At 44.1% G+C, this 11,826-nt stretch overlaps 1 protein-coding gene across 2 annotated transcripts in view; it reads left to right on the top strand.

Moving 5' to 3' along the window:
- Nucleotides 1-8,144: 8,144 nt before the first annotated feature.
- Nucleotides 8,145-11,826, top strand: part of SNX30 (sorting nexin family member 30) — a 64,183-nt gene continuing 60,501 nt past the window's right edge. The window contains exon 1 of one of the 2 annotated variants that reach the window (XM_032674814.1): nucleotides 8,145-8,415. In XM_032674814.1, coding sequence (XP_032530705.1) covers nucleotides 8,254-8,415 — 162 coding nt within the window. In that variant the 5' untranslated portion in view covers nucleotides 8,145-8,253. The remainder of the gene's footprint in view (nucleotides 8,416-11,826) is intronic. The other variant, XM_032674815.1, reaches the window with a different exon arrangement.

The raw sequence follows: 11,826 nt of genomic DNA, 5'->3' as shown, positions 1-11,826 counted from the left end.
TTTTGATCCTAGGGACCTCAGTCACTAGGCTTTTGATGTCACAGTTAGGGAAAGGCAGATATTGGTAGATGCCTTCTGAGTTAGTTCTCACTGGATACCCAGAAACATATATGAAAATGGCCAAAATAACCAAGAAAATGAATAAAAAGGCCATTTTTATATATTTTTTTCCTTTGTTCCCAAACAAAGCTTTTTTTATATAAACAAAAGGTTCTTGGCAGCTCTCCCGGTAGTGTTCCCAAACAATGGGCAGTGTTTGCACCAACTTGGCTCCCTTCCCAGACTTGTTCCCAAACAACTGTGGCAAAACCAAAACAAACCGGGCAGAAACACCAGATAAGAGTGATATGGTTTGAAGCTGGCTCCCTGCCAAGTCTCCAAACCTTACCACAAGAAGTCCCCCCCCACCCCCCCAAACCTCAGGGAGAAGAGGGAGAAAAAACAACTAAGAAAACCCGGAAGGAGAGAGAGACAGCTAAAGTGATATATATAAATATATTTACACTTATGTTACAATTATATACAATTGAAATATATACAATTTCACAAGGGAAAGGGAAGGAGGAAGGGAAAAGGAACAAAACCAAAATAAAATATATATATATATCCCAATTAGTAGCCCAATATCTATCCACTAAAAGAGTTAGCAAAGAAATATCCCACCACTCTCCTTGGGACAACCGAGAGTCGCTCCGGGACGATCGCTGGCAGCCTCCACCTCCCAAGGTCGACAAGGCCTTACCAGGCCTCGCTCCCCAACACGGCAGACTCAACAGCAGGGAACCTGCACCTCCAAGCCGCCGGAAGGAAAGAGAGCGAAGGCCTTTCCTCCTTTCTTCTTATAGCCTGGCTTATGTAAAAATCGTAGGGAATACTGGGTAAATCTGGGCACTTCCTTGGCTACAAACTGGTCACCAAGGAAGGCCTAGCCCAAACTACCACAGGGCACTAAACAATTTTAATTACATAAAGGACTTTTTTTTACCAAATTGAAAGATAAGTACAGGAAATCAGTTACTTTTTTTTTTATGACTTAGTTCAAGGTGTCTCTGTGTAGACACACTTTGGCTTTACCTTTTTAATATTAAGGTTTTGATGGTAGACGTAACAGGCATTTCTGAGCAAATGGCACTTCTTTATGGCAAAGGTGATATTGGATCTGGTTGTCAAACCCTCTGCACACTGCAGGGTAATTTCATGTGCTTCCTCTTTCTGTAAGTCTATATTATAAGTCTATTATAAGTCCATAACCTCATCACTCTTCAGGCCTAAAGTGGAATAATGGCTTATTAAAAACTGTAGGTTTAGTTACAATGGAATTATTTGTATTGGTAAAAGCATACACAGGGTGTGCCTGGTGCTAAATGCCACACTAGTCCATTAGCTTGGACAACCAAATATATACATAAATGTTGAAGGCAATTAACCATTTCTTAAGGTCTGCTGCAGCCAGCTATACTAGATGATGAAGAAATAAATTACATTTTGAAAGTGTACAGAATGTATAAAAATCCTGTCAGTATCTACACTAATTGATTAATTTGCTTAAAATAGTGTGCCTTAGTTTTATACACATAGATTCTGTGAGATAGGCAATATTCTGCTACCCAAGTGTGCTGTCTGTCCAAGCATTTATACTTACTTTTCAAATACTAAATGTAAAATTTGAAAAACTGAACAAATTTATGTCTGGAAACTTGCAGCGTCCAGATGTAGAATTTAGTTACCTGGATCGTTGGCCTGGTAAAACCAGTGTGCCTGTGTGTGTGTGTTTGTCTGGGTGTGTGTGTCTCTACCCAAACCAGGGGACAATCTCAGGGAGTTTTCTGTTTGCTTTAAAGCTATGTTAATTAATGCTGTGGAAAGCAAACATTGCTGCCATTCCCACATACAAGTATTATTTTCAACTGTTCTCCTTGCATGAACAGCTGACTGAGCACCTTCCCTCCTTCTGATTTTCATGTTTTGTTTTGTTTAATTTTGTAATTTCTCATTGTGCCGTGAGAACTGTCGTATGTGCTATTTTTTTCCCCTTTTAATTATTCTCTCTTGGATGATCTGCAGTCCATTTTATCTAGATATCTTGCTCGTTATCCTTAACTGCTGAGAAGCATTGTGAGTGGAGACCAGCGCAGCACCCAAACCAATAATCCCTGATGCATTTCTCTGCATCGTCATGAGAGGACTGAGGTTGTTAGTGATTCTAAAAAGCTGTAGTTTGAGACAGACAGGCCACGCTGCTGGGCTCTTTCTGGACACAGCTAACGCTGTTAAGAAGAATTAATTAGTGGACAGTGGTTCTTGGCTGGGGATCAAGGAAGGAAGAAGTAGCAGGGTGAGGAGGAGGAATCATCAGCAAGGAAACTCAGGTGCAGAAAAGCTGAGACTCGCTAATTCTTTGTTTCGGTACGAGTGTGGTGAAAATTGATTACAGTAACTTTGACCATCTCTACAAAAACATAGTCCTGCCTCAAGTCAAATGATCCTTTGGCTTTGGGAGGAGTTTCATATCAATGTCAATTAATTTCCTCCTTGGGTTGTAGAAACAGGAAGGAATGAAGCCCTTGAAAGGAGTAGTGTCTAATCTCTAGTGTTTTAGAATACTTTCATTTTCCCTGAAATTTCTCCTTCTTGTTCACCATAATCAAATAAAAAAATATAAAATGTAGCATTTATAGTGTGTCTATTGAAAAGTCATTACAAAATTTTCAGTTTAATAAAGCTGTTTTTAAACATTGCCTCACAAATCTGGCCATGCTGTTTCTTGAGGCAATATAATGCTGTTTTTCAGGCTGACTGTTTTTGTCATGTTAGAGTAGAGGGAGCTGTGTATCGCATTATATAAAAAACCCCCTATTTTAAATTGGATGTGATACTGAATGATCAGAAATGTCAGTATTTCAGAATGACCATGAGCAATTCTATTCACTAGGCTGAGGTAAAATAGTGATTTACTTGTTGTTCCCCCCCCTGCACCCCACTCAGTGAAAATAGTATGTGCAGGATGTCTCCTTGGCTTGAGCTAAGATCTTCCAGAATGCTGCTCTTATTTCCAGTTGGCAGTGCTACTCATACAGAGCCATCCTAAACAACTCCTTTTATTTCTCTATTTATGGTTTTCGTGGTTTGTCACCAAAAAAAAATCAAACCCTCAAACAAAGTAGAATGTTTTGAAGAGTCTTTAAACATTTTAGTTGTATTACTTTTTTATATCCACTTGCCTAAAGATACTGTATCCATATATCCATGCTGTCTTTCTCCTTGACTGGATTTCTGATTTTTCATTTGATAGCCATTTAGCATGGGCTTTTGCTTTCTATCACAAGTGCCCTATGTTCGCACTCTCCTGTTTATTGCATCCCCATCAAACTTGACAGCTTTGAAGGCTTTTGATGCAGCAAAAGCTTAGCCGTTAGCTTACACGTGTGTGTGTGAGTGCTCATGTGTTGTGTGCTGTTGACTTGAAACTGATCCCATCTCTGTAGAGAGTCAATGAGCAGGAGCATAAGATTCAACTGGGTTGGGTCAAAAGCCTGCCCTCTTCAATCTCTGCAGTACAAGACATGAGCTCTAATAGCATAAGGAAGGAAGGACCTTCTTCAAAAGACAGCTGGATTTTATTATTTTTTTTTTTTACATCCTCTAGAATGGTCTCTTGTTCCATATTGGTTTCATATGTGCTTATGTGCAGACAGACACAAATATTATCCTTTCCAAGGTAGACCACAGTGGGGAAAAGATAAAGCGGTTGAGGGGAGGCTGTTGACAGTGTGGGAAAAGAGCTTTTACTGCCCTTGACCTGGCAAACCAGCCAAGCCTGACAGTATGACTGTTGTGGCCTCCAGCCTACCTTATTGTTTGTACTGGTGGATTGTGCTATAGAGAAGAATCCTATAATTTAGGCTTTAAATAGAATACTTGATGAAAAGCAGGTATGCTTTACATGTTTGGTCTAGTAAATAATACAACCTGAAGTTAGCCTCCTGATATTGATTGTAAACCCTACTGCCATTTTATGTCTCATTATCTGAACAAGATGAAGATACATTAAAGACAATGTTAATAAACAACTGAGAGTCCTTTTCAGCTCACACTGAGCACTTATAAAGCCATCTGCCATTAAAAAAGCATCCTGAGTGGTATTATTGGAGTAACTGGCACTTCAAATCAGAACAGCAGTACAAGATAGGTGCTGTCTGTCTTTAAATTTGTAAATAGTCTTCCTACAGGTGACCTGTAGATCCTTTCCTTATTTATCCAAGTAACAATCCAAAGAGTTAGCCTGCAGGACTTTGATTTCAGTGATACAGAGACAGAGCTATTTTCTTCAGAAAAAACCACATGAAACTGGTGACCTTTGATCTTAAATGGGTGAGATTCTTGATCCCCAGATCGACCATTTTTCTTCTTGCCCAGTTAGCATTACATGCATACCTATTCTGTTTCATCTTGTTTCTGATCTGAAATGATGTAAACATAATAAATAATAGTTAGGATTTTGCTAGGAGGGCATGCCAGTTTTCTCAGGTTAACTTGGGTTAAGACGTAGGCATTGAATAGCAGCTTCCAGTCAACTTGTCATTGATTTTGGTTTTCATTGTCTTTTATTATGGTTGCACATTTCATGTGCGTATTGGTTTTCGCTTGGTCAATGTTTAACAAAAAGAAAACTACCAATATAAAGGTCAAGGACAATATTACAGTCATAAAATTATACCACCACAGTTGGTGGTAAGGAGTAGGAACTGGAGAATGGTACATTACCATGTTTTTACTCACTCATAATTTCTTAGCAGAATTAAAATAATTACTTATTTCACTGCTGGTGTTAGAAAAATAGACAGTTTCCTTCCTTAGTTTTTGGTTATACCTCTTGTGCCTGCTATTGGACTCACATAATCCACATGCTCGTGCATTTAGAGGTTTTCTATTTGTGTGTAGAAAACAATTCCTATAAGAAGTCAGCTACATAGCATGCCTTTTTTTCTGTTTCGTTTCATGCACAAAAGATCTGGAATTCTTTATGACCTCTGTTGATAATGTGTGAGTAGTTCTAATCAAGGTACAGGAATTTGCTCCCAACTCTAATTTCAAATGCAAGTCTTAAAACTGTTTTATCTTCTGTCTTTTTGAAGTTCCAGCCCTTGAAATCAAGTACATGAGATTGTAGTCTTCCATGTTAAAAAAAAACAGAAACAGGTTTTTCTCATGGTTGAAGAGGAGGCTCACCTTAGTCTGTAATATGAACTTGCAGAGAATACAGGCCATCCAGTTGTAGAGATTTTTCAGATTACACATTTAAAGTTAGTTTAATCAATTTTGACATATGATTTATGATTTTTGAACTCTTCTCATCGAAAGATAGAATGCTTTGGGTTGGAAGGGACCTTAAAAATCATCTAGTTCCAACCCCAGTGGACACCTTCCACTAGACCAGGTTGCTCATATCCCCATCCAATATGGCTTTCTTCTCAGTCTCAGTATCATAGTTTGCATCTGCTTCTTAAGGTATCTGTCATGGTTAAACTGCTACCTGTATAATCTTTACAGACTTAGTACTTACTAAAATCAGAGGAGAATAGATGTCTGTCTTTAGTCAGTAAGTATAAAATCTCTGGAGCATGGAACTTCATCCTTGTATACAGGATAATTGAGAGGTCACCTCAGAAACTAGACATAATGACTTCTGTAGCAACACATGTTATCTGAATAACTGAATCTTTCACGCTGGAAGGGACATAGGGAGGTCTCTGGTCCAATGCCTTGCTTAAAGGAGGCTCAGACATGAGACCAGACTAGATTGGCTTGAGAATCTCCAAGGGTGGAGACTGCACAATCTCTTTCTGCAACCTGCTCTGCCTCTTGGCTGTCTTCAGGGAGAAAAAATTCTTCCTAACATCCATCAGGAATTTCCTATTTTAATTGATGTCCTTTGTGTCTGGTCCTCTTGTTATAGTCTGCTGTGAAAAGCCCAGTTCTCTCTTGCAATCTCTCCCTACGGGGTACTGGAGGTTGCAATTAAGTGCCCTTGAAGCCACATGTGCTCCAGGCTGAAAAAGCCTCAGCTCCGTGGCTGCTGCTTGTAGGCAAGTGTTCCTGTCATCAGACATCGCAGTGCCCCCCTCTGAACTTTGTCCAGTTTGTCAGCATCTTGTATAAACATCCCACAATTGAACACAGTATGTCTGATAAGGTGTAACAGGTGCCAGAGTTATAAACCCTGCCCTCAACCTGCTGCCTGTGCTGCCTGCTGTGTAGGCAGCCTGGAATCTGTTGGTCTTTTCTGCAAGGATGCAGCAGGCTTATGCTCAGCTCGCTGTCCACCAAGCCAAGGTTTGATGAGTAGAAGGTCATTCATACCTGCACAGAGCTAGAATGCCCCAAGGTTTCCAAGTGTTGAAGGTTTTGGGTGTCCCTGACAGGCTTCCTTTGGAGAGGGATTCAGCTAGAAACAAAGGTGGGTGAGGATGCTTAAGGGAAAAGAGAGGAATAGCTCTTAGTAAGTCATAAGCCTTAGAAGTACAGGCTCTTGCAAGGGGAGTTCCCACTGAGGGGAACTAGTTCCTGACCAGTGGAGCAGATACACAAACCTACCTGCTGCTTTATCACAATAGTTTCCACTTAAGATTTGGATAGTCTAGAAGGTGGCTGAGATGTATGTATTTATGATAATTTGTATTTTTTCCTTTTCCTGATACATAGATTGTTGTTTCTGAAGTGTCATGCACAATGAATATTTCACAGCCGCCTTCTCACTGGGGCCTGGCACTTTATTTGGACTTTTGATTGTTATTGGAATTCAAACATTATGTAACATTGAATAGTTATTTATAGTAAGGATAGATTTTTTTTCCCTGTGATAAATAGGATTTCTTTTTGTAATGACAGTCCACAGTGTTGAACTCTCATGCTTGTCCTGCTGTGTGGCACCTGGCATTGACACCTGTAAAACTTCCTAGCTTAGCTTTAGGAACTGGTGCACTTTTGATTTCAGTGGATTGTACTCGCCTAGGAAAAGTTAAGACACAAGTGAAATATTTACAGCATCCGTCTTGTTAGGTCAAGTCTTGTATGTTTATATTCATATATCTATCTATAGCTGGAAGGGATTGTGACAGTCTCATAGTAATAAATCACTTGCCCCAGTAGCACGTTACTCTAGTATGTCTAATTAGTGCTGAGCACATTATTTGCAAAAAAATAATGAATAAGACAAATTTAGCTGCTTTATCTGCTCAGGGAATATCTTAAACCAGACTATTATTTTTCATCTGTTTATTAACTATTCTGCAGTCATCAGCACTTTTTCCACGTTATTAAATGTGGATAGATCACGGTGATGAATACATGCTGCTAGACATATTTGCATGGATCACTTCTACAGGATTTAATATAATATTTCAGCTCATTACTCCACAAAAATGCAAGATCTCTCAAATGCAGTGAAAGCACACACACGGCCATCAGTGAAAGCGCGTTTCTGTGGTTTGCTGGCCCTACGTGCAAGCATCTGCCTGTGTGTCCACTTCCGATGCGCTCCCACCACGAGGGAGGCCCAGGGAAAGGGCCTTGTCCCTCCTGTGCCCGGCTGGGGTCGGTCCTGCCTGGTGGAGGCGCCGCCGAAGCCCAGCTGCCATCTCAGGCACCCTCCCGCCCACACCGACACCGACTTCAGCGGAGCTGTCGTTCTGCACCAGTTTTCCACAGCTTCCCTTCAAACACGCACACAGTCTGAGGCCGCTGAACTGAGCCTGGAAAAGGCGAGGACCTGGGTTGCTTTTCTGGCGCTTGACCCGCCGTGTGGCACCAACGCCGTCGGGGGGCGGTGGCAGCTCCCCAGGCTTCGAGGGTCCCGATACCTCCCGCGGCCCGGCCCGACCCGCCTGCGGCTTCGGCGCGTCCCGATGCCGCCCCCGATGCCGCCCCAGGGCCGCCTCCCCTCGCCGCCCCGCCGGGTCCTGCCGGGGGCGGCGCTGTTCCCGCCTCGGCCGCGCTGGGCGGTGCCGCGCCTTCTGCAGCCGGGCCGGGGCGGCAGGTGGCGCGGATGGCGCCTTGGAAGGGGCGGGCGGCGGCGGCGTAGGCGGGCGCTGCGCTCGCTCCTCCTCCTCCGCCGCAGCCGCCGCCGCCTCCTACTGCTCCTCGTAGCGCGGCAGTGGCGGGCAGGCTCCAGTCTCGGCCCCGCAGCTCCTCGCCGAGGCGGCGCGGCCTCCGCTCCCTCCTTCCTTGCCTCAGTCGCTGCCCGGCCCCGGAGCGATGTCGGGCGGCGCGGCGAGCGCCCCCAAGCCCCTCCCGTCCTCCGGGCCCAAGTCGCTGCGGGAGATGCCGCATCCCCTGGCCACGTCCAGCAGCGAGGAGATGGGGCCGGCGCTCACCCCCAGCCCTGACCTGCTCCTGCCCCGCAGCATCGCCGACAAGGTACGGCCCGGGAAAGGGGGGCGCGGCATTTGGGGGGCGGGGGGCGCTGATGTTGAAGACGTTTCTGCCCCTCTCTGTTGAAAGAGAGCATGGAGAGGAGGGAGAAGGGCTGTGTGTGTCTTGCCACGCCACATCCCTTTTCCCTGCTTCGTCTCTCCGCGGGGAAATGAAGCCCTGGGCGCTGCTGACATCCATTGCAAGAACCCGGGGCTGCTCGAGCCGGGAGAAGGCACCCTTTGTGAGGGCTGAAGGCATCGTGTCCCTCGCTGTCACCGCGGTGGTTGCGAGAGGCAGTATCTGCCTGTGGATCATACCCTCTACAGAAAGGTGTAAATGCTTCAGGAATTGCTGCAGCTTTTTTGCTATCTGTCTCCTTCCTGAAGCCCTCACGGGCAAAGCTTGCAGCTGCCTCTGTTTCCTTGCCATCAAGCTTGCCATCAAATGGTCTGTGATTGTACTTTCCAGGCTGAACTTCTGCTCACTGCTTCACAGCTCTGTAATACGGATCGGATGCTGTTGCAGGAGTATCTGTGCCCACTTTCCCTTCTCTAGATCAGGCTAATGTCCACAGGACACTAGTGGACTTTGTGAAGTGTCTTCCCCGTGTGTGTGGGCCTCGGATGTGATAGTTCAGTAGTGGCAGCACTGAAAGTGGTAGTGGCAGTACACCACTGTTGATACATTAGCTGCACTTGCAAGGACTTGGTATCTCTGTAGACAGACTTCCTGAAATGTGTGAGGTAGGATTTCCTGGGAGCAAGAACTGCAAGGGGTGATATTGGCTTGAAGTTTTATAATAAGCAGTCCTGGGCCAGCTGGCTTGTGCTGCTAGTGTTACTGAGTTGCTGGTGTCAAGAGGTGCTTCCTCTATGGCTGTTGTCCTGGGGAGCATGGAGCTCTTTCTGGGCAGGGTGGATCAGCCTTGGGACTCTCAGCAATATCTAGCCCGATACACTCCCATGTTACAGAGTGAGTCAAAGTAGCCTGGCCTCTTCCATGTTTCACCTTCTGCTGCCTACGTCTGTCACGTATGGATTCAGCACTTCTTCCTGCCCGTTTAAGGAGCCCTCTCCTTGAACATGTGCCCACTGTTGCTCTAGTGAGAAGCCACGCTTACCTTCTCTCCAGGAACATATGCCTTCATCTAAGAAGTTTGTCAGTGTTGATGATCTGCTGAGATAAGGGATATGTGACTAAGGTGGGTGTAGAAATTGTGAAGGTTTTTGTCTGGGATGGCTTGGATTTACTCATGTAACTGCATTCCTGTCTGACCAACCTGTAGCAGTAGAAGTTGGCAGCTGCCTTCACAGGTCTCCTTGCAGCTGAGAACTACAGTGGTAGTACTGTACTCACTGTCCATCCACGCTGCTGTGTAGCTGCTGAGAAGCAGTGTTCTGAGGAGTAACTCACACCCAATAACTTCTTGCCTCAGTTGTATTCAAGAATTTTTTTGCTTTTGGAGTGCAAGCCAGTTCTCTCTGCTTTACTACTTTGTAGTACTTTGAGAAGTGTATCAGTATCCCTCACAACCTAGGTGCAGAAAAACCTTTCTAGCCTCAGGCTATAGTCAGCTAACTTCTTATTGGTAGGAAGGTTCTTGCCCAGTTATTCCATCAGCAATAGAGGTGAAGTCTGTCTTCCAGTACCTGTATGTAGTACTGTCGGCACTTGGCAGCATGGTAGTACCCTAAAGGGGAAAGCAAAAAAGGGCTGTGGTAGACAATGTTTAGACTTCAGAGCAGTTCAGTAGTTGACCTGGAAATGGCAGTAGGCTAATGATCCTTGAAGAATAAAAGGATTTCCAGTAGGAAGAGAATAGCATTCTTTTTTTCTCTTTAGCTGAATTAGCAGAAGCAGCCAAATATCTTATCCTCCTGGGAGAAGGAGTCTAACTGTTCTGCTGTGTATGGGATGTCTCTTTTTCTGCTTAATACCTCAGGAACTGGCAAGAAAAAAATGTGTTCTTTCCCACCTCAGAAAAAACTTCAGCAAGCAAAGAGGTATTCCTGCCTTTAAGGCAAGAGTAAACTTCCACTGCTTGAACTGTCTATTGAGTAGTCTATAGAGTGAGTAGGGTAACTGGAGATAAAATAGGTAACGACCTTATACGTCGTTAGTATGTCTCTTAGTCTTAGAATCATAGTATGGTTTGGGTTGGAAAGGACCTCAAAAATCACCTAGTCCCCAACCCCCCTACTGTGGACAGGGACACCTTTCACTAGACCAGGTTGCTCAGAGCTCCATCCAGCCTGGCCTTGAACACTTCCAGGGATGGGGCATCCATATTGTGTAACCTTAAGTCTTAACCTCTGATGGTGGGTCATTAATATTTTGAAAGGCTCACTAATCAGCTAACAATGTTGAGTTACTTCAATAGTTGAGTAACAGAGGGAAGTCAGCATTCCAGTCTGATTTAGGCTTAGAACTCTGCAGCTGTTATTTATTGATTCTTGAGTAGGAGCTGTGCTCGTCTGCTCTCTTGGGCTTCCTAAGGGACTTGCTGGAGAATCTGATGGAGACTGGTACTGCAGAAGTTTTGGTTGAAGTCTCCTGCTTCACAGTGGCTCTGGGTCAGTTAGATTCCTTATGGACTACTCTCTTTATCCAGGCCTATACTAGGACATCCCTCTGGCAAGAGGGCTAGTGACATTAGCTGGCACATCACCACAAAGTGGATAACTTTCTTTTCTGTGTTCCTCATGCCTTCTCTGAGCAAATAATTCCTAAACACTGCTGCAGCCTTAAAGTACCTAAGACTGAAATCCTCTGAGTGGAGAAAGTTTGAATGTAAAGGCAGATTGTTTGCTGATAAAGTAGTGCTTCAATTTTTACTACCACAGATGTGCAGCCTGAAGTGTCTGAACCTCTGCCATCACTGCTTTGCATTCTTTAAAACATGCTTTTCTTGCCTTTTGGTGTTTGTTTTTTTTGAGCTGTTGAGTAAGAACACTCCTTTATCCTGAGTTAGAGAAACCTGGAGGACAGGAACACCTGCCTGTTTGTATCCTTTTGAGTTTTGATTCAAACATGGGAATAATCTAATGGTGTAGAGCCTGTGTAACTTTGAAGTCTCATAAACCTTAGGTTGCTGTTTAAGAAAAGTGGCTAATGCTATTAGAGCAGTTGGTCATGGGAAAGGGAAGAAAAAAACTGAGCTGTTTTCTGAGGCCACTAAGTAGACTAGTCTCAAGTTTTCTGAATCTTAGGAAGAGAGCTGCAGAGCTTTGTTGTCTGAAGTAGCGTCCTCATCCTGACTTGTAGTGGAGAGCAGTTTTAGGAGCAGGACACCTTGACTTTTGACAACATCTTTCCTCTTAAATGAAAAGGTTGTTTTAGTTAAGTACTTGACTTTCACGGTGATGCTGCAGCAAACATGAAACACTTGAGTTGTAGATACTTGCCTCTGAAGCA

The sequence above is a fragment of the Chiroxiphia lanceolata genome, chromosome Z (genome assembly GCF_009829145.1).
Source record: "Chiroxiphia lanceolata isolate bChiLan1 chromosome Z, bChiLan1.pri, whole genome shotgun sequence".
NCBI classification, from domain to species: domain Eukaryota; kingdom Metazoa; phylum Chordata; class Aves; order Passeriformes; family Pipridae; genus Chiroxiphia; species Chiroxiphia lanceolata.
The sequence above is the reverse complement of the archived record's forward strand: the minus strand, read 5'-3'. Positions and strand labels throughout refer to the sequence as shown.